Source organism: Eucalyptus grandis, chromosome 1 (genome assembly GCF_016545825.1).
Source record: "Eucalyptus grandis isolate ANBG69807.140 chromosome 1, ASM1654582v1, whole genome shotgun sequence".
Taxonomy (NCBI): domain Eukaryota; kingdom Viridiplantae; phylum Streptophyta; class Magnoliopsida; order Myrtales; family Myrtaceae; genus Eucalyptus; species Eucalyptus grandis.
The window spans coordinates 4,170,788-4,196,854 of NC_052612.1; the positions used below are offsets into that span (position 1 = coordinate 4,170,788).

General features: G+C 41.8%; 2 protein-coding genes across 2 annotated transcripts; both read right to left on the bottom strand.

Moving 5' to 3' along the window:
- Window positions 1-4,068: 4,068 nt before the first annotated feature.
- LOC104457201 (2-alkenal reductase (NADP(+)-dependent)) lies at window positions 4,069-6,367 on the bottom strand. The gene is made up of 5 exons (XM_010072132.3): window positions 6,015-6,367; window positions 5,618-5,795; window positions 5,049-5,215; window positions 4,855-4,937; window positions 4,069-4,740 (listed from the first exon to the last, which is right to left on the bottom strand). The coding sequence occupies exons 1-5, from the start codon at window positions 6,240-6,242 to the stop codon at window positions 4,362-4,364; spliced, it is 1,035 nt and encodes a 344-aa protein (XP_010070434.2). The 5' UTR covers window positions 6,243-6,367; the 3' UTR covers window positions 4,069-4,361.
- Window positions 6,368-21,717: 15,350 nt separating this feature from the next.
- LOC104457203 (2-alkenal reductase (NADP(+)-dependent)) lies at window positions 21,718-23,968 on the bottom strand. Its single transcript, XM_010072134.3, has 5 exons — window positions 23,679-23,968; window positions 23,281-23,458; window positions 22,721-22,887; window positions 22,527-22,609; window positions 21,718-22,412 (listed from the first exon to the last, which is right to left on the bottom strand). Exons 1-5 carry the CDS (start codon window positions 23,904-23,906, stop codon window positions 22,034-22,036), a joined length of 1,035 nt encoding a protein of 344 aa, XP_010070436.2. The 5' UTR covers window positions 23,907-23,968; the 3' UTR covers window positions 21,718-22,033.
- Window positions 23,969-26,067: the final 2,099 nt, after the last annotated feature.

Below are 26,067 nucleotides of genomic sequence, written 5' to 3' on the forward strand. Positions count from 1 at the left end.
GATTGGGGAGATACATGGCCAAATAGTGCACGTACTCTTATAGGGAAGACGGGCGATGAAATATGCAGACGTCGAAGACGTGTGCCTTTGCGTCATCGGCTTGTCTTACGTGTGCCGTTGTGTCATCCAAGATGACTACGGTGGATTGTGGGCGGCAATTTCCATTTCAAAGAAATGGGCAACCGGTTGAGATCTAAACAATATATTATTATATTTGCTAATCTTAGTTAATTCAACAAGGAAACTAGATAAATAAAAAAAAACGATAGATGCGATGAAATGAAGGTTTTGTTTTCTTATTTTATTTAAGGAATAATATAACCATCGTTCCTTTATTTTTGTCCAAAAATCAAAATCAAAATCATCCTTCTTTCTTTCTCTTAAAAAAAGAAAAAAAAAAACGTCCCTCTACTTTTTAGAAAATGTTGACGTACGGTCCTTCCATTAAAAATTTTCCCTTACTGATCGATTTTTGTTGACATGGATTCAAAATTAATGATATAGACGCTAGTGAATATACGTGTCACCCTGAAATATATGTCATGTCATGATTTATTGAAAATTATTATAAGTAAAAAAGGCACCACATCAAATAATATTAAACAACAGAAAAACCAAAGTTGAGAGAGAGAAAGATATGGAGGATCATCGTCGTAGCCATGAGTTCAAGCTCTAAGCTTGCAACAACCATGGTCGTGACGGCCACAGCCACTAGAGTTTCGAATTGTGAAGCTCGAGATCATGGCTGCTCGAGATAAGCTCACGGTCATGGTGGCTTAATTGGTGGTCCGAAATGATTACAAATCATAGTTTTTGTATTATTATGGATGTTTTGTGGGTTTTCTTTAAGTTTATCATTTCTATTATTTTATTTTTATTATACTCAAATTTAAGAAATTTTACTTTGAGGGATTAAAGGAAATCCGAGATTTCACTCCAAATTTCCCAAAGAAATAGGATAAACAATTTATCTTGTTCCCTTTACTTGTACTATTAACTTATTTGTTCTTTCAAAGAACTTTTTATAGCACTTTATGCTTCATATTTGATGAAGTGGCATGTCACATAATGCTCAAGCATGTATAAATTACTCCACCTTTCACCTGCCCTTAAAACCTACCTTAATACTTTTTCTTTGAAAGAAGTACACCCCAAGTGCTAAAATTTGGCACGAAAATGATACTTTAAGTGCAAAAATTGGGAAAGTGATAATTTTTTGAAAAGTGAAACACTTAATAAAAAAACGCAAAAACAACATCGTTTTGACGCGGATTTAAATTTTAATATAAAAATTAATTTAATTAATTTATAATTAAATAATTAAAAATAAATAAATATATTTTTTAAAGGGGTGGAAGGAAGAAGGCAGCTGAAGGGCCGAGCCCTCGTTGCCGCCGCCTCCCCACCGTCACTAGAAAGGGCCGACGAAAGTGGGAGGAGGGTTGGGCGGATCGCCGGGCCTTGGCCGGGGGCCGAACCCTAGGCGACCGGCAATAAGGACCCACAAACCCTTGCCCAGATCTTGAGCAAGGGTCGCCACCCTCCCCCAAATCTGGCAAGGGTCGGCAGCCCTCGCCCAGATTTAGGGCGAGGGTCATCGCCCTCCCCCAAATCCAGCAAGGGTCAACGACCTCGCTCGGCCAGGTGGTGGGGCCGATGACCCCAATCGACTCTCCCCTACCGTTGCCGGCCCTTCCCAACGATGACGAGGAGGTGGCGGTGGCGGTGGCGGTGGCGGTGGCAAAAGATCGCCAAAACGCCGCGTGCCTCCTCCCTCCCCCTTTTAAATTTTTTTTAAAAATGTTTTAAATGAATTTAGTTTTAAAATTAATTCAATTAATTTTTATATTAATTATTTACCACGTCAGAAGCAAAACAATGTCATTTTTACATTTGTCTAGCCACGTTAGCGTGACAAACGACATCATTTTGCACTTACCTCTTCGGAAAATCGCAATATCAGCATTTTTGCTGGATTTTCTTGTTGTTGGCACTTAAGTGATCTATTTTGCTCTTATTTTGGCACTTCAGTGTCCTCCTATGCCAAGTTTTGGCACTCAAACGCGCCCTAAATGTCAATTTTGTTTGGCACTCCTTTTTTCTCGCACTTTCATGTAGATTTCTAGAGAATTATGGTTCTTGAAATATAAAGAGAATGTTCAGCAAATTCCTATCATTTCCAGCAATTAAAAACCATTTGCATTTCTGAAAATTACGTTAGAACTTTAGCTGAAGAAATTTTTTTTTTTTTGGTCCTTTTTAGGAAGCTTTAGCCTTCTCTCTAAATAGACTCGTGAAGTGGAAAAACCGGATCCGACCCCCAAAGAAAAAATAAAAAGTGGAAAAACCGGCAACTCAAGTTTGTGGGTTACTCGATTTAAATTGTGCGATGGAAGACAACCCATCATTTGATTGCGGAAAACGGTGCCGTTATGCTCACTTTCCTCATTCCAATTCCATTTCTCTTTTTAATTTGTATTTGTTATTGTCGTTGTCCTCGGTGAATTTTAATTCTTACTTTTGCTTTTCCCTTATTGATATATTATTCTGGACACTCTTCTCGCACTTCTTAATTAACTCTTTTTGAATTTTTGGCATTCCTTTCAATTATTAAATTAACTCTTTCTTCAAAATTATCATACATTTTCAATTAACGAAAATATAATTTTTTTTTTGCTTGAAAAAATTCTTGTCTTTTTTTCAATTTTTGTTTTCTTTTGTTCGGAAGAGTTTATTTGAGTAAATATAATATTAGCTACTTCAAACTTTAAATTTGATTACTTACTGTCCAATTCATTTTCTTCATGCATTTTTTCTGTCTCATTTGAAGTGCTATACTTGCTTTTTATATTCTTCTTCTTTCTTTCCATTCTTTTCTATACTTGCTTTTATAAACTAAAGGGACTCGGTCAAACCCCAAATGTTATACTAATCAAATAATTTATATTTGTGTGTTTTCACTGTGTTGATCTTTTCCTATGTTCTATTTGTTATTATTATATATTTCTTTTCTAATGAGTGTTTCTCATTCGCATATGATTATCACAAGAAAAAAAATCAATTTCATTCCTTCTCATATATTTCGTGTTAAAATACCATTCAAAGTCAAACAATAAATATTCAAACTGTGTTTAAGGAAATGTTAGATTATATCTCGACTTTGGAACCGTGTGAGGAATATCAAGAAATATATTTTCTTATTGGGTTCGGATTCATCGGACGATGTAGTTTGCTCGATTGGCTTCCGACGAAGGAGCCACAAGGTTATTGGCTTATTCAGTTCTGGTCAAAGAAGATGTGGGGTTGTTTGACTCCTATGCGCAGCCGCACGACAGAGAGAGCAGGACAAAATAAAGGGGTCGCATATTCTCTAATTATATATTTATTAGAGAACACTTCGAACGAGCATCGGACACACGTGAATTTTGTGCTTTGTTTTATATTCAAATTGGGACGTAAGACTCATGTATATTCTGGGTGTGGAAAATATTGAAACCTGTTCACGATTGTAATTCTAATTTTTCAATGATAGTAGTTTATCAGCTACCAGCTCTCCCAATAGAGTATGTACCTAGATTTGGACCGAATGTTGTAAAGTTTATGGTGTTTTTAATTGTTCATTGTTTTATTTATCTAGTGATTTCGAGTTAATTTAAATTACAAAATCTTGTTAGTTTCTGTATTAATTTTACTATGGAAAGTTCGGTGTCTATACATTACACTTGACATTCTACTTGTAATCTAAAAATGAATAATTACTATAAAGTTTTAAACCTATTATTTGGACATCAATTCAGTCATTAATTTTTTAATTTAATTAATTTAGTTTTAAATCTTTTGACGAATTGACAATTTACTTATTCCACCTATAATCGCTAACATGGACAAAATCAAACGTATTGATCTTTAAAAAATCATTTCATGGAAGTCCTTTCCTTAGAAACAATGACACCCTCCAGATTGCTTTGATTCTTCACATTTTCGCGCTAGTCAAAACAGTTTGATCTTTCAAACCAGTTCATTTAAATGCGACGGCACGGTAAAGGAAGATCCATTTACATCGACGTCTTAGAGAGTAATAGAATAAAATTTTATACCAATAGATTCAGCAGAGAACATATCCTCCGAAAGAATAACAGAGCATTGGCACCCAAAAGTGCAGTAAGCGGGAAACTACTAGCTTCTGTTTCCCCACCGTTGCTACCAGAAAACAACCCCATGCCCCTTCTTATACGAGAGACATTTGCACTCAAATGTCCTTTGTATCATAGCGGCAATGCAAAGACAAACGGAAAACAACTTTCTAAACCACGAGACAAGATAAGACTAGGTCGATGAAAAAAAATGTACAGAAAGCTAAATCATTCGCGAGAAACCACGACCACTTGTTTCCCGATGCTGCGACCAGAGAACACCCCGACAAGAGCTGCTGGACCGTTCTCGAGCCCTTCCGCGATGTCTTCCATGTACACAATCTTCCCCTCTTTAATCTGAGGCAATACAGTCTCGAGGAACTTCGGGTAGAGATGATAGTAATCAAACATTGCAAAACCTTCCATCCGAACCTGCTTCCAGATAAGGTGCATCAAGTTGTGTACCCCTTCGTGCTGCTCGAGGTTGTATTGTGAGATCATTCCGCATACTGTGATTCGGCCATGAGGTTTCATGTTGAGCAGCACGGCATCAAGCATCTTTCCACCGACATTTTCAAAGTAGATATCGATCCCCTCAGGTAAGCATCTAAACATTCAAGACAGGAAACAGTCAACTCTAGTCGGCTTTGGAATGGGTACATATTAAATATCCTGTACATAAGTAATGTGCTCGATCATCGTTACTATATTCCTAGTTCACCTTTTCAGTGCTGCATCCAAATCCAGTTCCTCCTTGTAGTTGAAAGCATCATCGAATCCAAACTTGTTCTTCAACAAATCAACCTTTTTCTCAAACATAACAGCAAGCGAGCATTTTAAGTAAAGATAAAATCGGGAAGAGACAATTAAGCAATTCCTATATAAGGAAAAACTAGACAAATGTGAGATGATTACCTTCTCTTTGCTACCGGCGCTGCCAACAACATAACAACCAAACAACTTTGCAAACTGGCCGACAAGCTGACCAACAGCTCCCGATGCCGCTGATATGAAAACAGTATCTCCTTTCTTAGGAGAGCATACCTCGAAAAACCCAGCATAAGCCGTCAGACCTGGCATACCTGTAAAGTTTGGATTTATGCAAATTAGACAAGTTTCAAGATTCGCTGGAGCATAGAAGTAGGAGTGTAATGCTATGGCAAATCTCAAATGATCCGATTTAATTGATCGAAGGTGATGCCCCTGTCAAATGGATGAGAAATAATCAATTTGTACACTTCTTTCAACACGAAAGACAGCTTTGCAAGGCTCCATCGTTGAGACAATTCAACAAGGGCATACGGCACTTAAACAAGGATGATCCCCACAAGTAAAATTCAAACGAAGCACGCTTTTTCCTTGCATAAGCTGGAGGTTGTCCGTACTTGAGAACCAAACAGACAGAACAAAGTATCTTAACGATTCGATGCTCCTCATTATTTAACACTGAAAGAGATATCGCACCAGATGAATAAAGAGCATACCCAGAAGGCCGGTGTAATAAGACAGAGGAACATCGGTGTGTTCGATTTTAAAGCAAGTCTCTGGCGCAGTAATTAGACTATACTCCTCCCATCGAGTGAGGCCCAAAACCAAGTCGCCTTTCTTGAAGTTCGGATGCCCAGATTCCAAAACTCTAGCTACCCCATATCCAGAAACAGTCTGCATCATTGTCTTGGATACTTCAGAATATAAGTGGAACTACAAATAGCAAACTCGAATAGACTTTGAGCGTACAAGAAGGAAAGAGTATGCTTCCTTTGAATCTACTTGTTGAATGTAATTGTCACAAATTTGAGTTTGGTTTACGGGTGCGAGTTCATAAATTACTGTTAGCATCATGTGTCGAGTAAACGTGACGAGAGAGATGGCGGTACTTACAGAGCCGAGCTGAGTGGAGAACTTGATGAGGTGGAGATTGTAGGGATCGCAGGCCAGGTACAAGTTCTTCACCATGATGGCCCCCGAATCCTTGTCGGCCTTCGGTCTCTCCGAGCTCGTCCTCACTTCCAAGTGGGTCTCCTTCAGGGAACCTTGTACCTTCTCTCTGTAAATCACCTGTTTGTTCCTCATAACTTCCGCTGAGGCGTTGCTGTTCTCCTGCTCCATTCTCTCTCTCTCTCTCTCTCTCTCTGTGGATTTGACTGGTGAGACACATGGCCAAATATTGCACCTATACTTTATAGGGAAGATGGGTGATGAAAAATATGCAGACGCCGGTGACGTGTGCCCGTGTGTCATCGGCATGTCTTACGTGTGCCGTTGTGTCATCCGTGGAATAGTATTCCAATTGGGAGATGCTAGCCTAACGGCCATCGTCATCCAAGATGATGACGGTGGATTGCGGGCCGCAATTTCCATTCCAAAGAAATGGGCAACCGGTTGAAATCTAAACAATGTGTTATTATATTTGCTAATCTTAATTCAACAAGGAAACTAGATAAAAAAAACAATACATACGATGAAATGAAGGGTTTGTTTTCTTATTTTATTTAAGGAATAATATTACCATCGTTCCTTTATTTTTGTCCGAAAACCAAAACCAAAACCATTCTTCTTCCTTTTATTATTATTTTTTTAAAAACGTCCCTCAACTTTTTAGAAAATGTCGACATCCAGTCCTTCCATTATAATTTTTCCCTTACTGGTCTATTTTTGTTGACATGGATTACAGAATTAATCAGATAGACTCTGGTGAATATATGTGTCATGCTGAAATATATATGTCATGTCATGATTTACTGAAAATTATTATAAGTCAAAATGGCAGCACATCAAACAATATTAAAAAAAAAAAAAAAAACCAAAATTGAGAGAGAGAAAGAGATGGAGGATCATTGTCATAGCCATGAGCTCAAGCTATAAGCTTGCAGCAACCATGGTCGCAGTGGCCACAATCATTAGAGTTTCGAAGTGCGAAGCTCGAGAACATGGCTACTCGAGATAAGCTCATGATCATGGTGGCTCAATTGGTGGTTGTAAATGGTTACAAATCATAATTTTTGTATTGTTATGGAGGTTTTGTGGGTTTTCTTCAAGTTTATCATTTCTCTTATTTTATTTTTATTATACTCACATTTAAGAAATTTTACTTTGAGGGATTAAAGGAAATGCTGATAATTGAGATTTCATTCCAAATTTCCCAAAGAAACAAGATGAACAATTTATCTTGTTCCCTTTGCTTATACTATTAACTTATTTGTTATTTCAAAGAACTTTTTATAGCACTTTATGCTTCATATTTGATGAAGTGGCACGTCACATAATGCTCAAGCATGTATAAATTACTCCACCTTTCACTTGCCCTTAAAATCTACCTTAACAGTTTTTCTTTCATGTAGATTTCTAGAGAATTATGGTTCTTGAAATATAAAGAGAATGTTTAGTGAATTTCTATCATTTCCAGCAATTAAAAAACCATTTGCATTTCTGAAAATTACGTCAGAATTTTAGTTGAAGAAATCTTTTCTTTTCTTTTTTTTTGTCCTTTTTAGGAAGCTTTAGTCTTCCTTCTGAATAGACTCGTGAAGTGGAGAAACCGGATCCGGCTACTCAAGTTTTATGATGACTTTTCTTTACATAAAAATTTTCTCCATTCCAAGAACAGTCAAAGAGGGATACGCTAAAGTGGGAAAAAAGGGAGAGGGAAAGAAAGGTCATCATAAAATTAAAGATAAGAACATCCTAAATTGGCCTTTCCACATACACCTCTTGTATGATCCTCCTAAAATGTGCATCATATAGCCGAGCGACATTGTTGACACCTAAAATTTTGATTAGGTTTAATTAGGTCTTAATTTCTTTTATTTTTCCTTTTTTTAGATAATAAATAACAAATAACAAAAACAACAAAAAAATAGTAAAAAAAAAAAAGAAAGAAAAGCAAAAACAGCAGCCCCCTTTTTCTTCACGTGGGCTCGTGCGGCTTGGCCCCAAGCCCCCCTTCTCCTCTTCTTCTTCCTCCTTCTCCCTTCTTCCCCCTACGCCTCTGCAACTCACGCGCTCGAAGACAACCTATGGCCGAGGAGGGTAGGCCGACGTCGGCCGGAGATGACAGATCTCAGGCGCCATTAATGGCCGCCTTCAATGCCGAGCACGCTTTGTTGGAGGAGCGAGGGATGGGACGCCGGTTCGGCCGCGGGCGTCCGTTCGGCGTGCGAAGACCGGCGGCCGAATCCCCGTCGACCGGCCACCCCCTCGCCTATAAATAGCGAGGCACCACCTCCGTCGAAGGACACGGCGAACTCGGAGATCTTCCCTTGAGAGACTTCAGGGGAGGATTAAAGAGCGAGCACGCGAGAGATCGGGTCGCGAAGCTCGAACGACCTCCCTCCGAGAGACTTCGGGGGAGGCCGGCGGCAAGCGAACCCGAGGGAGAGGGATCCGAGTGGGTGGAGGCTTAGCGAGAGGGAAACCGGAGTAAAGGGGGCAGATATGAGCGTGAGGGGTTGAACGAGGGGATCCGGAGGAGAGGTCGGGCCGAGATCCAAGAGGTTAAATCGAGTGTGAGAGAGCGCAGAACGAGAGAAGAAGGAGAGAGGGTCGGATTCGAGGAGAAGCGGGTACGGTCGACGCGCACCCGACGCCGACCACGCGCCAAGCCGAGCGCTCCCGACCACCCCGACGCCGTTGTTGCGACCGATTCGCCCAAAGTCGCACCCGCCCGAGAGCGAGGGGTCCGCCGTCTCGCCTGTCGTCCCGACCACCACCGTTTGCCGCCACATCCCGCCGTTGCTACAGCCAGGTAAACGCCGACGCATCTCCACCCGAACCGCCGCACCGCGTCCTGTCGAGTAGTCGGCCGTTGTTATCTTCCCAGTCGCCGCCGCGTTGCAGTTCCGTCGCCTGTCATCGCCGCCGCCGTCGCCATCTGTCCGGTGATGTTTCGGTCTCCATAGGCGCCGCGAGTAGAGAGAGGTGAGAGAGAGAGGTCGCGCCGCGAGCCTGGTCGGCGGAAAACGCTAACGGGTAGGGTTTGGCCGGGTCGGGTCGTCGGGCCGGGCGTCCGGGTCTCTGGGGTCTGTTGGGCCGGGTTGCGTGTGGGGCTGATCTCCCGTGGGCTTGAGGATGGGTGTCCCTTATTCGTGGGCCGCGATTAAAAGAAAAATGAAAAAAAGCCTGAGTCGGGCCCGCGTTGTGGGCCCGTCTGTGTCTCGGGCGAGACGAAAAACCCAACCCGGGATCCGACCCGGTTCGTTTTATATTATAATATAAAATAATATTTAAAAATAAAAAAATAAAAAAAATTATTTTAATTCCAGAAAACCGAAAAATGTTTTAAAAATGTTAAAAAATGTTTTATTTTCCAAAATATTAAAAAATGTTTTATTTTCTAAAAAAAATCGAAAAAATCAAAAATATTTCATATTTTCCAAAAAAAAATCCAAAAATTCAGAAAAAGCCAAAAAGACTTGTATTTTTCCAAAAAATACCAAAAAACCCAAAAATCCCTTTTGTGTCCAAAAAATTAGAAAATGACTCAAAAAATGTTTTCCTCCCAAAATGCATGGAAAATCTCTCGGACATCCAAAAAGCCTTAGGGTTTAAACAAGATTAGGTACCGAAAGGGCATTAGTGATTAACTAGTGTAATCAAGTCTCCGATCCTAATTTCTCTCTGGTTGCGTAGAGCAGTATTTCTCCCGATACTTCGCTTGGGTTTCTAATCGACCCACTCCAAATCGATTAGTGGCGACTCCATTTTAAAAATTAATTTATAGGTTAAAAACTCAAACTATTAAAGTCGTGAATTGGTGGACTTGGGAGAGTCCGGGCATAACTAATTTCAGCCGAGCCATTAGCCTCCTTAGGCGCTCGTACCCGATTGCGGGCGCCCAGAAAAAAAAAGCGGTCGCGACAGCTTGGCGACTCAGCTGGGGACTTTGAGGACTTAGGCCATTTTTGTCTTGTTTAAATTCTTTTACTTGACTTAGGTTTTTTTTTTTGTGCAGGTCAAAAGCTTAAAATTTATTTTATTCTGTGATTTTAAATTATCTTGTGACTATAAATTGTTGTGCATGCCTTAAATGTTTTAGCACTACACATGGCACACACAACCCGGCCGCCGGACTGGGCCGCCATAGGATTTCTAGGATGGTGTTAAGAAAGATACGACCTCGAACGCGAGACTGCGATGTAGAGGTTGCCTTTCTTTTCCCCGAATTTCTTAGCCGAGGTTAGGAGGGTATGCTGCTAACGCGAGACTGCGACGGGCGGATATCCTTTTAATCTCAACAAACCTTCTCAGTTAGAAATCGAGCCGCACATATCATGCGCATATCTATGTGATTACCATCAATTTTCTCATGTGAAGTAAGTTTTTATTTTGTGTAATTTACTTACCTTCCTGTATATATCGAGTGGTCCATGATTAGTCTAGGATTTAATACCACGGTCATTTAAATTTGAAAATAATTGTTATAAAGTTTAAAAAAAAAAAAATTTGCAAAAAAATTATTTTCAGTTGATGTTTTTATTCTCAAGCATGTTACAAAATTCTTTTCCGCAAGAATTTTCATTTGCCTCAAAAAAAAAAAAATGGGATAGAAACATTTTTCAAAATTTGTTGCAACTCATGCTTTCTTCGCCTTTCAAATTGAATATCTTTTTAGCTCATGTTAACATGCCACGTGCCCTTTTTCAATCTATGTTTAGGAAATCCTCTACCTTTTTATGAATAAACAAAAATAGTAGGATTAGGTTGTCATCATGGACTGACTCCCTATTTACGCCTTGTATTCACACACATTTGTTTACTCATGACTAAGGTAATCACGGAACGTCAACGTTCGCCGATCCAGACTCGTTCAAAAGCAAGAGCAAGAATGGCCGAAGAAAATGTACCAAGCCGTATTACGGTCATGGAAAGTGAAATGAAGCAAGTCTTCAATGTGCTTCAACAACTTTCAAAGCAAATAGACTCCATCCAGGGCAAACTCACTCCCGCCCCGGCCTCAATCGAGGTATTGTTGCCACAATCATCTACTAGGGGTGATCAAGGTGGAGATACCGACGATAACATACCCGAATGGAGGATGATCCGCACCCAGCCATGATTGAGAAAGCTAGGCCGGACAGGTTTGTCTAAAACTGAGCATGACAAACGCCTCGAAAAGCTTGAGGAGAAGCTGAAACAACTGCAAGGCCTCCAAGATCCTACTTTGACGGATCTCTCCATTTATTCCAATGTCAAAATGCCGGAAAAATTCAAAATGCCTGAGTTTGAGAAGTACAATGGAACGACTTGTCCTAGGGCTCATTTGCAAATGTACTTGGTTCGAATGACCCAATACGTTAATAATGCACCATTAATGATCCAGTTGTTCCAATCAAGTCTAATAGGCCCTGCCCTGAGGTGGTACATTACAAAGAACATGAATCTCCTCGAAACATGGAACGAAGTGAGTGAGGCATTCCTCAAGCGTATAAGTTCATAATGGATATTACCCCTTCTCGTGAGGATCTTGAGCGAACCGAAAAGAAAAAGCACGAATCGTTCAAAGAATATACTATCCGATGGAGGAATCTGCCGCCCAAATCAGTCTGAACCAACCGATTTTGAGCTAAGAAAGATGTTTATTTAAACCCTCCCCTACAAGTACCGTAATCGAATGGTAACCACGATCGCCGAATCATTTAATCAACTCATTCCAGTAGGGGAGCAAATCGAGATAGGGTTGAAGGATGGTTGGTTCACTGAACCTGCATCCACGGGCGGGTTCGGCATGAAGAAAGATAAAGAACCCCTAGTAGATGTCAATGCGACCTACAATCATTCTCCAACAATTCGGACAAGTGCAAGACAGCAACGGACCACCAGCCGTCGGCCATCTCGGCGTTACAACAACAAGAGACAATTTACTCCTCTTCTTGGAACTCCATCACAAATCTGGCAATCCTCCGGAAAGAAGAACCTCCTTTCGATTGAGCCAAAACGACCCAACGATGAAAGTTTTTCCAACTATGACCCGTCAAAGATATGTGACTATCACATGGAAGAAGTGGGGCATTCGGCGATGAGTGCTTCGCCCTCAAGAGTTGAATCCAGAACCTGTTAGACACTAAAGCTTTCTCATTCCAGAGCAATTCGCTCCCTGATCACACCGACAAAGTAAATGCGATATTCAGTTTTGAAGACATTCGGAGCAGAAATGTCAAAGCACATACTGATGACATTCATCAAGGGCTGGTGAAGGCCGGGTATTATTCAGGCAATGAAGTGCCACCCTTAGCAATAGAGAAAGAAGGACCAGATGACATGACCACCATGTTTGGAGACCTTTTCATGGACACCATCAATGAAGGACCATAAGGGAAATGGGTGCGGGCCCGCTCGAGTAGAACCTTTTTAATTTCCTTTCATAATTCCCCTACGTGGGAACTTGTACATCTTTCTTAAGTCTGGCTTGTTTTTATTTTCAACATCGGTTCCGCTTGAGGAACTAACTTTTGAAAACACTTTTCCAAAATGTAAATCCACCTATTAAATAAAGTTGAAAATATTTTGAGAGCATGAGGCGGTATCCCAAACCAGCCCGGTGATGCTATCCAACCATGAAAAAATATATCCAAGGAGAATACTGAGGGCTGGGCTTCCTCATGCTTTTTCTCCCCAAAAAAATATTTTGAAAATGAAAACTATTTCATCACCAAAAGCTCTTGTCAAAATAAGATGATAATTTGAGCATGTTTGTCTTTTAACTTTCTCACTTTGTGTCTAGCATCACAATCCCTTTTGATTTAGTGTGACAAAGGGGCATTTGAAACGGTACATCATGTGAACTCACCAAACTTCAAAACACCTCTTCCAAGAAGACGGGGGCAAATAAAAAAGCATCACGTTTCAAAATGGTAAGTCCTATTCTCTGAACATAATTGTGAAAATGACATCCTCTCTCTTCCATCTACAGGAAACGAAAGATAAGACGTAATAGAAGGATGGGTTGTAATCAGGCACGAGCATATATCAAACTTGAAGCATGCATAGCATGATAGCTCATTCCCCACAGGCCCGGATGTCGCAAGTTCATTGGCGGGACTTCCAGCTTCAACAAGCCAAGAAGCACAAAAGGAAGGGATCTTCTCTTCCTTTGAATTGGCTACTTGTCAACGGGAAGAAATCTAGACAGTTGAAGCGATCTATAGCCCCACACCAAAATGACTTTGGAATCTAGAAACTTCCTATTCAGACGCATATTCTTCCAAGGAGTAATTGCCATCGAAATTGAGATTTGATTGTCCATCTCGATTCCATAGAAGCTTGAAGTACATGACTTTGCTCAATGCCTAATGATGCTATAGTCAAAGGAGAAAAAATTCCACAGAAGGAAGGCGTTGAAGATGAATCAACAACCATCAATCATGCATACATGGCCATGAGTGAGGAAGGCCAATCGAAAGAAATGTCAAACTATGCCAAGATAAAAAAGGCTGTCATCGACATTCAAATATCCCTACGAGTCAGCAAATATAAACTTTGGAGAAGAGTAATTTGGTATCGTTTCCAATACTCCCAGTGTTTCTGAACTCACTTTTGACATGTTTTCTCCTATTGACAGGAAGCATAGGATTCAAGAAACAAGCTTAAAGGTTAATTTGGACAAATCAAGTGACCCATATCGATTTACCTAACTTGGTATAAAAGGACGTGTCGTCCTGGAGCCGGTTCGGTTAAATAAAAAAGGCAGCGGCCTACGGACACCGTCGGCGCCTCTAGTCGAGTGGTATCCGGGAAGAAGCAAAAAGGTCCGAAGTCGAGGGTTCGAATCCCGACGCGGCGAGTTAGCCGCTTGGTAAAAAATAAAAAAAAATTTTTTTTTTTTGCTTCCTTGCACTTGCAAATTACGAGAGAACAGGTGACCTAACAAAGCAAGAGACATAGGACTTCATGTCCCCATCTCACTTCAAGTCCATCCAATCATTTGCAAACCAGTGAAGGGTAAAGTTGTATCGTTTCCATTATTCCCACTCTCGCTTTTGACGTATTTTCCCTATTGAGTTCAACATTGAATCAAAAAGCAAACTTGATGGTCAATATTGACCAAGTGAGGTTTGTGGAAATGACCCGCATCAAATTCACCTCTTCGTGTAAAAGGACGCGTCATCCGGAGCAAGAATAATCGACCTAACGAATCACATGAGGACTTCGTGTCCCCCTCTGTTCACCCAATGTTGCAAACCGGTGAAGGGTAAAGTTGTATCGCTTCCAATTATTCGACTCTTAAAAGAGTTCATGACTAACACATTCCCTCTTATTTATTGCGAGAGTCACTTGATAAAACAAATAAAAATCAATGAGAGGCATGACAAACTCTCCCAAACAAAATGGCGTCTCAAGTAATCGCCAAAGCAAATGACAGAAAATCTTCAGGCCTCAACTCACATTTGATTTTGGCCAACTAATTGATCTACTTGTACATCTTCTCTTCTACAGGGGCAAAAGCAGAGATGTCCAATCAGATTCCCAATCCTTGGCTGATCATTCATGTGTCATATCCCTAATCAATAGGGACAACCATCGACACCCATTTGCGAATAACCCTTTTGATGTTCAAAATCTAACATATTTGGAAACACCATTATGTTAGCTCCTAAAGTTGTCAATAGGGTCTTTTTTGAGTCAAAACCATTCACTTGTTTTGAAGAGTTCAAACTCCATCATATTCAAAATGTTGCATGTCATTTCCAGATGAATTCTGCATGATGATTTTGCCTGTCTAAGTCACTGATTCCACTGAGGATTATTAGAATAGACATCTAAGCAAAGAATACAAGATTAATTGAGCATGCTGGATGAGGTGCGTCAGAATGATGAAAGGCAGCCATATCCTACACACAGTCCCCCATCTATACACTTGTGAGATGAGTGCGAGAAGATTCCATGGCTGCGGGGTAAAGAGTTCTCTCGCGAATGGTACGATAACCAAAACAGTGAGAGGCATTTCATTGCTCACCCCATTGAGCCCCATACACCGGTGAAGCTTCTCTCATACCCCGTCAAGAACCACCCCACACTGGGGTAGATCGGAGGCGAAACAGCATCACAAGGTGAGAAGAGAGATAGAAATTTTCTTGCTCGCACTTGCATCAATCTTCGGGTGTCTTTATTGCATATGGACACTCACGTTAATTTAAGTGCCCTAGAGTCATGAAGAGCAATTCTTTCTTTACGCACTTGTATCTATTGTACAACTCAATTGAGTCTGTAAATTCACCCTCACGTGGAGGCAAAGCAGAAGCTACTGCCGTTTGAGCAGCATAATCCGACAAAAGATGAAGACTCAATAGTCTAACAAAGGCGTTTGCTTGAACTTGTCAAGATCAGCTCTCCAACGACAAGAATGAAAAAACATGAGCATAAAAAAGCAGTGTACCTGGTAAAAGCAAGGTCAATGCCCATAAAAAGAACTTGAATAAAAATAGGGGCATGAAAAAGCGGTGTGCCTGGTAAAAGCAAGGCCAATGTCCCCGTCAAAAATGCAACCAAGAAAATGTTGCTGTTGTGGTCCATAGAACCTCCATTTGACAAAGTGAGAAGAAAGACGGTGACAAATGCCAAGACAATCACCAGCTCTCACCTTTTTACACATGAATCAAGTCTACATTGCATCCCATTGTAAAAGTCTCTTCAGACTAGGGGCACTTCAATTAATGTAGGATTTCATATGTGCATAAGCATCGCTCGAAGAAGTACGAGCAAGATTACTCTATCTCTTTTCGCAGGGTTCTTGACTTGCAAACCCGGAGATGATCGTGCAACATTTTCGTTCATGAGCCTTGACCTCGATGGTCCCATTTGATGAGCTATTGACCAAGTCTTCATCACAATTTCAACAAAGACCTCTCACATTGGTAAAGTCGTACCACTTGCGAGAATACTCGGACCCTGTTGACATGATGACAAAGTGAGATAGTGTGGTCCTTATAAATCCTGCATCAATGGTCGGGATAGCCTTTTCCATGAGAGTGAGCGGAAAGTCCTTTCGGGCGAAAGTCCCTCATCCGGCATGCTCAAGACATCTACATTCTAAATGAAGGTTGTCTTTCAAAATCTTCCCCGGGAAATCAAAAGATGCAGAATCGACAAAATTATCATGCATGAATCTCATTTGAACTCATGAATTTACAGCATATACAATCATGTGTGCATATTGTGCAAATAGCATACATACTCTCGAGAGATCGTAGATATTGCCGGTAAGCATATCCTATCCACATTTGTCTTAAGGTACCTACCACTTTGTCTAGGTACTCTCTTCTTGACACTCAACCTATTCAAGTTGTCCCTTGAGTTTCGATGCTTACTTCAATTGTCTTAGCATCCTATTGTCTTTGAGTATTCACCACTTCGCCGGGTTACTCCATTTTCGACACTCGACTGTTCGAGTTGTCCCCAGTATTGATACTTATGACTGACCAAGTATCCCTTTATCGTTGAATACCTATCCACTTTATCGTTGAATACCTATTCGAATTGTCCTTGTTGTCTAGGTATCCCCATTGTTTTTTTAGTACCGGCCACCGTTCGGATACTCCATTTTCATGACACTCGACCTGTTCGAGTTATCCCCAAAGTATTTATACTTGTGACTGATCAAGTATCCCTTTATCATTGAATACCTACTGCTGTCGGAATATCCCCGTATCGTCAAATACCCACTGTTGTCCGGGTACTTCCTTTTCATGACACTCAACCTGCCCGAGTTGTCCCCAAATAATATAGCAGCTGTTCAAGCATTCCATTGCTTTTCTTGGCACCGCCGCCCAGGTATGTTTTCTTACACTTGGACCAACTGAGTAGTCCCAGGTTGTATCATTAAATACTTGTGTTCATCCAAGTATTCCAGTACTTTGTACACCTGTGGCTATCCAGGTGTTCCACCCCTTTTAAGTGCCTGCGGCCATCCAGGTAAGCCTTGTGCTACACTCAAATTTATGTTGCCAGGAGGTGGAAGACCTTCACGAATATGTGAGGCACGCCCTCAATATTCCCAATTACCAGGAGGTGAGAGACCTTCATGAAAATGCGAGGCACGCCCTCGATATTCCCATTACCAGAAGGTGAGAGACCTTCACGAATATGCGAGGCACGCCCTCGATATTCCTATTACCAGGAGGTGAGAGACCTTCACGAATATCCCAGGTACGTCCTCGATATTCCCTTTTACCAGGAGGTGAGAGACCTTCACGAATATCTTAGGCACGCCCTCGATATTCCCAATTACCAGGAGGTGAGAGACCTTCATGAATATCTAAGGTACGTCCTCGATATTCCCAACTACCAGGAGGTGAGAGACCTTCATGAATATCTCAGGTACGTCCTCGATATTCCCCTTTACCAGGAGGTGAGAGACCTTCACGAATATGCGGGGCACGCCCTCAATATTCCCATTACCAGGAGGTGAGAGATCTTCATGAATATGCGAGGCACACCCTCGATATTCCCTTTACCAGGAGGTGAGAGACCTTCACGAATATGTGAGGCACGTCCTCGATATTCCCAATTACCAGGAGGTGAGAGACCTTCACGAATATCCCAGGTACGTCCTCGATATTCCCACTACTAGGAGGTGAGAGACCTTCACGTATATGCAAGACCCATCCTTGATATTTCCACACGAATATCTCAGGTATGCCTTGATTCTTCCTTCAGAGTTTGTACCTGTGATCATCCAGGTACCCCTTCGATGCTTGTGATCATCCAGGTATCCCCCAAAGAGTTTGTACCTATGATCGTCCAGGTACCCCTTCGATACTTGTGATCATCCAGGTATCCCCAAAGAGTTTGTACCTGTGATCGTCCAGGTACCCCTTCGATACTTGTGATCATCCAGGTATCCCCAAAGAGTTTGTACCTGTGATCGTCCAGGTACCCCTTCGATACTTGTGATCATCCAAGTATCCCCAAGAGTTTGTACCTGTGATCGTCCAGGTACCCCTTCGATACTTGTGATCATCCAAGTATCTCCAAGAGTTTGTACTTGTGATCATCCAAGTACTATCTCCCAACAAACGGATGCCCCGAGAAAGGTCGGTGCATCTCCCGTCAAGGCGACCGAAGAAAGGTTCGGTCCCGGAAAAGTAATTCCCCGTCAAGGCGACCGAAGAAAGGTTCGGGTCCTAGACAAACCAACTTATTGCTCTAACAGGCGACCGAAGAAAGGTTCGGGTCCTGGAAAAGCAATTCCTCGTCAAGGCGACCGAAGAAAGGTTCGGGTCCTAGACAAACCAACTTATTGCTCTAACAGGCGACCGAAGAAAGGTTCGGGTCCTGGAAAAGCAATTCCCCGTCAAGGTGACCGAAGAAAGGTTCGGGTCCTAGACAAACCAACTTATTGCTCTAACAGGCGACCAAGAAATGTTCGGGTCCTGGAAAAGCAATTCCCGTCAAGGCGACCGAAGAAAGGTTCGGGTCCTAGACAAACCAACTTATTGCTCTAACAAAGCCGAAGAAAGGTTCGGGTCTGGAAAAGCAATTCCCCGTCAAGGCGACCGAAGAAAGGTTCGGGTCCTAGACAAACCAACTTATTGCTCTAACAAGCGACCAAGAAAGGTTCGGGTCCCTGGAAAAGCAATTCCCGTCAAGGCGACCGAAGAAAGGTTCGGGTCCTAGACAAACTAACTTATTGCTCTAACAGGCGACCAAGAAAGGTTCGGGTCCCGAAAAGTAATTCCCGTCAAGGCGACCGAAGAAAGGTTCGGATCCTAGACAACCCACTTTTTGCTCTAACAAAGGCAACCGAAGAAAGGTTCGGGTCCTAGACAAACCACTTATTGCTCCAATAGGCGACCGAAGAATGGTTCGGGTCCTAGAGAAGCAATCTCCTCATGCAACAGTAAGATGATGCCTTGATACTTGCCAAAACTCGGGGTTCACACCCTATCTCACTCACTCCCGGTAAGTAACTACATTATCTTCTTATCCTGTCTTAGTATATGTAATGTTATATTGCTCATTTTCTGCATAGGACAATAGGTGCCAAATAAAACATAATCTATTGCATATGTATAGACAAAATTTAGGTATCGGGTTTGTCTTTGAATGCAACCTCTGCGAACTCACCTTCAAAGAGCGGCAGCATTTGACACCTAAAATTTTGATTAGGTTTAATTAGGTCTTAATTTCTTTTATTTTTCCTTTTTTAGATAATAAATAACAAATAACAAAAACAACAAAAAAATAATAAAAAAAAAAAGAAAGAAAAATTGCAAAAACAGCAGCCCCCCTTTTTCTTCACGTGGGCTCGTGCGGCTTTCTCCCACCCCCCCCTTCTCCTCTTCTTCTTCCTTCTTCTCCCTTCTTCCCCCTACGCCTCCGCAACTCACGCGCTCGAAGACAACCTATGGCCGAGGAGGGTAGGCCGACGTCGGCCGGAGATGACAGATCTCGGGCGCCATTAATGGCCGCCTTCAATGCCGAGCACGCTTTGTTGGAGGAAAGCGAGGATGGGGCGCCGGTTCGGCCGCGGTGTCCGTTCGGCGTGCGAAGACCGGCGGCCGAATCCCCGTCGACCGGCCACCCCTCGCCTATAAATAGCGGGGCACCACCTCCGTCGAAGGACACGGCGAACTCGGAGATCTTCCCTTGAGAGACTTCGGGGAGGATTAAAGAGCGAGCACGCGAGAGATCGGGTCGCGAAGCTCGAACGACCTCCCTCCGAGACTTCGGGAGGCCGGCGGCAAGCGAACCCGAGGGGAGATCCGAGTGGGTGGAGGCTTAGCGAGAGGGAAACCGAGTAAGGGGGGCCCGGCGTGAGGGGTTGAACGAGGTCGATCCGGAGGAGAGGGGGGCCGAGCGAAGAGGTTAAATCACGAGTGTGAGAGGGCGAGAGAAGCCGAAGGAGAGAGGGTCGGATTCGAAGGAGAAAGGGAGAGGGATCGGTCGGTCGCGCCCGACACCCCACTCGCGCCTTCCGAGCGCTCCCGACCACCCCGACGCTGTTGCTGCGACCGATTCGCCCAAAGTCGCACCCGAGAGGAGCCGAGGGGCCGCCGTCTCGCCCCGTCGTCCCGACCACCACCGTTTGCCGCCACGTCCCGCCGTTGCTACGCCCGTGTAAACGCGACGCATCTCCACCCGAACCGCCGCACCGCGTCCCGCCGAGTAGTCGGCCGTTGCTATCTTCCCGTCGCCGCCGCGTCCATTCCGTCGCCCGTCATCGCCGCCGCCGTCGCCATCTCGTCCGGTGATGTTTCGGTCTCCATAAGCGCCGCGAGTAGAGAGAGGTGAGAGAGAGAGGTCGCGCCGCGGAGCCCGGTCGGCGAAACCCGCTAATCGGGTAGGGTTTGGCGGGTCGGGTCGTGGGCCGGGCGTCGGGTCTCTCGGGTCCGTTGGGCCGGTTGCGTGTGGGCCGATCTCCCGCGGGCTTGAGGATGGGTGTCCCTTATTCGTGGGCCGCGATTAAAAGAAAAATGAAAAAAAGCTCGAGTCGGGCCCGCTTGCGGGCCCGTCCGCGTTGGGCGGACGGCCGGTCGGACCCAACCCGGGATCCGACCCGGTTCGTTTTATATTATAATATAAAATAATATTTAAAAATAAAAAAAAAAAAAAAATTATTTTAATTCCGTAAAACCGAAAAATGTTTTAAAAATGTTAAAAAATGTTTTATTTTCCAAAATATTAAAAAATGTTTTATTTTCTAAAAAAATCGAAAAAATCAAAAATATTTCATATTTTCCAAAAAAAAAGCCAAAAATTCAGAAAAAGCCAAAAAGACTTGCATTTTTCCAAAAAATACCAAAAAACCCCAAAAAAATCCCTTTTGTGTCCAAAAATTAGAAAATGACTCAAAAAATGTTTTTCCTCCCAAAAATGCATGGAAAATCTCTCGACATCCAAAAAGTCTTAGGGTTTAAACAAGATTAGGTACCGAAAGGGCATTAGTGATTAACTAGTGTAATCAAGTCCCCGATCCTAATTTCTCTAGTTGCGCAGGAGCGAGTATTTCTCCCGATACTTCGCTTGGGTTTCTAATCGACCCACTCCAAATCGATTAGTGGCGACTCCATTTTAAAAATTAATTTATAGGTTAAAAACTCAAACTATTAAAGTCGTGAATTGGTGGACTTGGGAGAGTCCGGGCATAACTAATTTCAGCCGAGCCATTAGCCTCCTTAGGCACTCGTACCCGATTGCGGGCGCCCAGAAAAAAAGCGGTCGCGACAGACATGTAACCAAATGATGATTTGGTCCGACAGACATACGAAAAATTGAGTAATCGAAGCTAATTCTAGGTATCAATTTGAAGAGAAGATGAAACAGCTTTAAGAGTTTGCTACGAAGAAAAGAAAAGAAGACAAGTAGGAACAGAGAGAATATAGATTTAAAAAACGGTTTCTTCTTTTCAGAATAGAGAAATCATTTTCTTCCTTGTGAAGTATCATTATTTTTCTCGACTGAGAAGTCTTTTCAACAGATCATCTACTTTCAGCAAGTCAAACATATTGACCTTTGGAAGATCGTGTCATGAAAATCCTTTCCACAAAAACAAAGACACCCTCAAAATCGCTTCGACTGTTCACATTTCCGCGCTAGTCAAAATGGGTCGATCTCTCAAACCAATTTATTGAAAGGCGACCATGCATAGTAAAGGAAGATAGATTTATATTGACCTCTTAGAAAGGCATAGCAGGAACTTTTATACCCAATGCAGAGAAGATATCCTCCGAAAGCATAACAGAGCATTCGCACCCAAAAGTGCAGTAAGCGGGAAACTACTAGCTTCTGTTTCCCCACCATTGCTACCAGAAAACAACCCCATGCCCCTTCTTATACGAGACACATTTGCACTCAAATGTCCTTTGTATCATAACGGCAATGCAAAGACGAACGGAAAACAACTTTCAGAAGCACGAGGCAAGATAAGACTATGCCGATGAAAAAAAAATGTACAGAAAGCTGAATCATTCACGAGAAACCATGACCACCTGTTTCCCGACATTGCGACCAGAGAACACCCCGACAAGAGCTGCTGGACCGTTCTCGAGCCCTTCCGTGATGTCTTCCATGTACGCAATCTTCCCCTCTCTAATCTGAGGCAATACAGTCTCAAGGAACTTCGGGTAGAGATGATAGTAATCAAACACCACAAAACCTTCCATCCGCACCCGCTTCCAGATAAGGTTTATCAAGTTGTGTACACCTTCGTGCTGCTCGAGGTTGTACTGCGAGATCATTCCGCATACTGTGATTCGGCCATGAAGTTTCATGTTGAGCAGCACGGCATCAAGCATCTTTCCGCCGACATTTTCGAAGTAGATATCGATCCCCTCAGGGAAGCATCTAAACATTCAAGACAAAAAAAAGTCAACTCTAGTCAGCTTTGGAATGGGTACATATTGAATATTTTGTAAATAAGTAATGTGCTCAATCATTGTTACTTTATTCCTGGTTCACCTTTTCAGTGCTGCATCCAGATCCAGTTCCTCCTTGTAGTTGAATGCATCATCGAATCCAAACTTGTTCTTCAGCAAATCAACCTTTTTCCCAAACATAACAGCAAGCGAGCATTTTAAGTAAAGATAAAATTGGGAAGAGACTATTAAGCAATTACTATTCAAGGAAAAACTAGACAAATGTTAGATGATTACCTTCTCTTTGCTACCGGCACTGCCAACAACATAACAACCAAACAACTTTGCAAACTGGCCGACAAGCTGACCAACAGCTCCCGACGCCGCCGATATGAAAACAGTATCTCCTTTCTTGGGAGAGCATACCTCGAAAAACCCAGCATAAGCGGTCATACCTGGCATACCTGGAAAGTTTGGATTTATACAAATTAGACAAGTTTCAAGATTTGCTTAAGCATAGGAGTGTAGTGCCATGGCAAATCTCAAATGATCTGATTTAATTGACCGAAGGTGATGGCCCTGACAAATGGATGACAAACAATCAATTTACACGCTTGTCTCAACACGAAAGAGCTGTACAGTACTCCATTGTTGAGATAATTCAACGAGGGCATACGGCACTTAAACAAGGAAGATCCCCCCAAGTAAAATTCAAAGGAAGCACGCTTTTTCCTTGCATAGCTGGAGGTTGTCCGTACTTGAGAACCAAACAGACAGAACAAAGTATCTTAACCATTCGATGCTCCTCATTATTTAACACTGAAAGAGATATCGCACCAGATGATTAAAGAGCATACCCAGAAGGCCCGTGTAGTAAGACAAAGGAACATTGGTGTGTTCGATCTTAAAGCAAGTCTCTGGCGCAGTAATTAGACTATACTCCTCCCATCGAGTGATGCCCAAAACCAAGTCGCCTTTCTTGAAGTTCGGATGCCCAGATTCCAAAACTCTAGCTACTCCATATCCAGGAATAGGCTGCATCATTGTGTTAGATACTTCAGAATATAAGTGCAACAACAAATAGCAAACTCGAATAGACTTTGAGCGAACAAGAAGGAAAGAGTATGCTTCCTTTGAATCTTACTTGTTGAATGTAATTGTCACAAATTTGAGTTTGGTTTATGCACACGAGTTCATAACTTGCTGTTGGCATCATGTGTCGAGTAAATGTGAAGAGAGAGATGGCGGTACTTACAGAGCCGAGCTGAGTGGAGAACCTGATGAGGTTGAGATTGTAGGGATCGCAGGCCAGGTACAAGTTCTTCACCATGATAGCCCCCGAATCCTTGTCGGCCTTCGGTCTCTCCGAGCTCGTCCTCACTTCCAAGTGGGTCTCTTTCAGGGAACCTTGTACCTTCTCTCTGTATATCACCTGTTTGTTGCTCATAACTTCCACTGAAGCATTGCTGTTCTCCTTCTCCATTCTCTCTCTCTCTCTCTCTCTCTCTCTCTCTCTCTCTCTGTGGATTTGATTGGGGAGATACATGGCCAAATATTGCACGTACACTTATAGGGAAGACGGGTGATGAAATATGCAGACGTCGGTGATGTGTGCCTTTGCGTCATCGGCATGTCTTACGTGTGCCGTTGTGTCATCCAAGATGATGACGGTGGATTGTGGGCTGCAATTTCCGTTTCAAAGAAATGGGCAACCGGTTGAAATATAAACAATATATTATTATATTTGCTAATCTTAATTAATTCAACGAGGAAACTAGATAAAAACAATAGATACAATATAATGAAGCCTGAAGGTTTTGTTTTCTTATTTTATTTAAGGAATAATATAATCATCGTTCCTTTATTTTTGTCCGAAAGTCAAAATCAAAATCATCCTTCTTTCTTTTATTTATTTATTTTTTAAACACGTCCCTCAAATATTTGAGTATAGTCCTTCTGTTATATTTTTTCCCTTACCGATTGATTTTTGTTGACATGGATTACAGAATTAATGATATAGACGCCGATGGATAATGTGTCATGCTGAAATACATATGTCATGTCATGATTTACTGAAAATTATTGTAAGTCAAAAAGGCACCACATCAAACAATATTAAAAGATAAAAACCAAAATTGAAAAAGAAAAAGAGATAGAGGATCTTCGTCGTAGCCATGAGCTCAAGCTCTAAGCTTGCAGCAACCATGGTCGTGGCACCCACAGCAACTAGAGTTTCGAATTGGGAAGCTCGAGATCATGGCTACTTGAGATAAGCTCAGGGTCACGGTGGCTCAATTGGTGGTCGTAAATGGTTACAAATCATAGTTTTTGTATTAATATGGATGTTTTGTGGGTTTTCTTCAAGTTTATCATTTTTGTTATTTTATTTTTATTATACTCACATTTAAGAAATTTTACTTTGAGAGATTAAAGGAAATCCCGATAATTGAGATTTCATTCCAAATTTCCCAAAGAAATAGGATGAACAATTTATATTGTTCCTTTACTTATACTATTAACTTATTTGTTCTTTCGAAGAACTTTTTATAGGACTTTATGCTTCATATTTGATGAAGTGGCATGTCACATAATGCTCAAGCATGTATAAATTACTCCACCTTTCACCCGTCCTTAAGCCTACCTTAACAGTTTTTCTTTCATGTAGATTTCTAGAGAATTATGGTTCTTGAAATATAAAGAGAATGTTTAGTAAATTCCTATCATTTCCAGCAGTTAAAAAACCATTTGCATTTCTGAAAATTACGTCAGAATTTTAGCTGAAGAAATCTTTTTTTTTTCTTTTTTTTTTGTCCTTTTTAGGAAGCTTTTGTCTTCTCTCTGAATAGACTCGTGAAGTGGAGAAACCGGATCCTGCTACTCAAGTTTTATGATGACTTTTCTTTACATAAAAATTTTCTCCATTCCAAAAGAACAATCAAAGAGGGATACGCTAAAGTGGGAAAAAAGGAAGAGGGAAAGAAAGGTCATCATAAAATTAAGGATAAGAACATCCTAAATTGGCCTTTCCACACCTCTTGTATGATCCTCCTAAAATGTGCATCATATAGCCGAGCGACATATAACCAAATCATGATTTGGTCCGACAGACATTTGACAAATTGAGTAATCGAAGCTAATTCTAGGTATCAATTTGATGAGAAGATGAAATAGCTTTAAGAGTTTGCTACGAAGAAAAGAAAAGAAGACAAGTAGGAACAGAGAGAATATAGATTTAAAAAACGGTTTCTTCTTTTCAGAATAGAGAAATCATTTTCCTCATTGTGAAGTATCATTATTTTTCTCGACTGAAAAGTCTTTTCAACAGATCATCTAATTTCAGCAAATCAAACATATTGACCTTCGGAAGAACGTGTCATGAAAATCCTTTCCATGAAAGCAAAGACACCCTCAAAATCACTTCGATTATTCACATTTTCGCGCTAGTCAAAATGGTTCGATCTCTCAAACCAATTTATTTAAAGACGACCATGCATAGTAAAGGAAGATACATTTATATTGATCTCTTAGAAAGGCATAGCAGGAAATTTTATACCCAATGCAGAGAACATATCCTCTGAAAGCATAACAGAGCATGTGCACCCAAAAGTACAGTAAGCCAGAAACTACAACCCCGTTTCCCAACA

Excerpts from the sequence above, each read along its gene's own strand:
- LOC104457201 (XM_010072132.3), bottom strand. The coding sequence starts at position 6,242 with ATGGAGCAGGAGAACAGCAACGCCTCAGCGGAAGTTATGAGGAACAAA. Across the intron at positions 5,796-6,014 it reads TCTCCACTCAGCTCGGCTCT|ACTGTTTCTGGATATGGGGT; the intron begins GTAAGTACCGCC and ends ACAATGATGCAG. Across the intron at positions 4,741-4,854 it reads TTGGATGCAGCACTGAAAAG|ATGCTTACCTGAGGGGATCG; the intron begins GTGAACTAGGAA and ends TTGAATGTTTAG.
- LOC104457203 (XM_010072134.3), bottom strand. The coding sequence starts at position 23,906 with ATGGAGAAGGAGAACAGCAATGCTTCAGTGGAAGTTATGAGCAACAAA. Across the intron at positions 22,888-23,280 it reads TTACTACACGGGCCTTCTGG|GTATGCCAGGTATGACCGCT; the intron begins GTATGCTCTTTA and ends CAAACTTTCCAG. Across the intron at positions 22,610-22,720 it reads GTGCCGGTAGCAAAGAGAAG|GTTGATTTGCTGAAGAACAA; the intron begins GTAATCATCTAA and ends TTTGGGAAAAAG.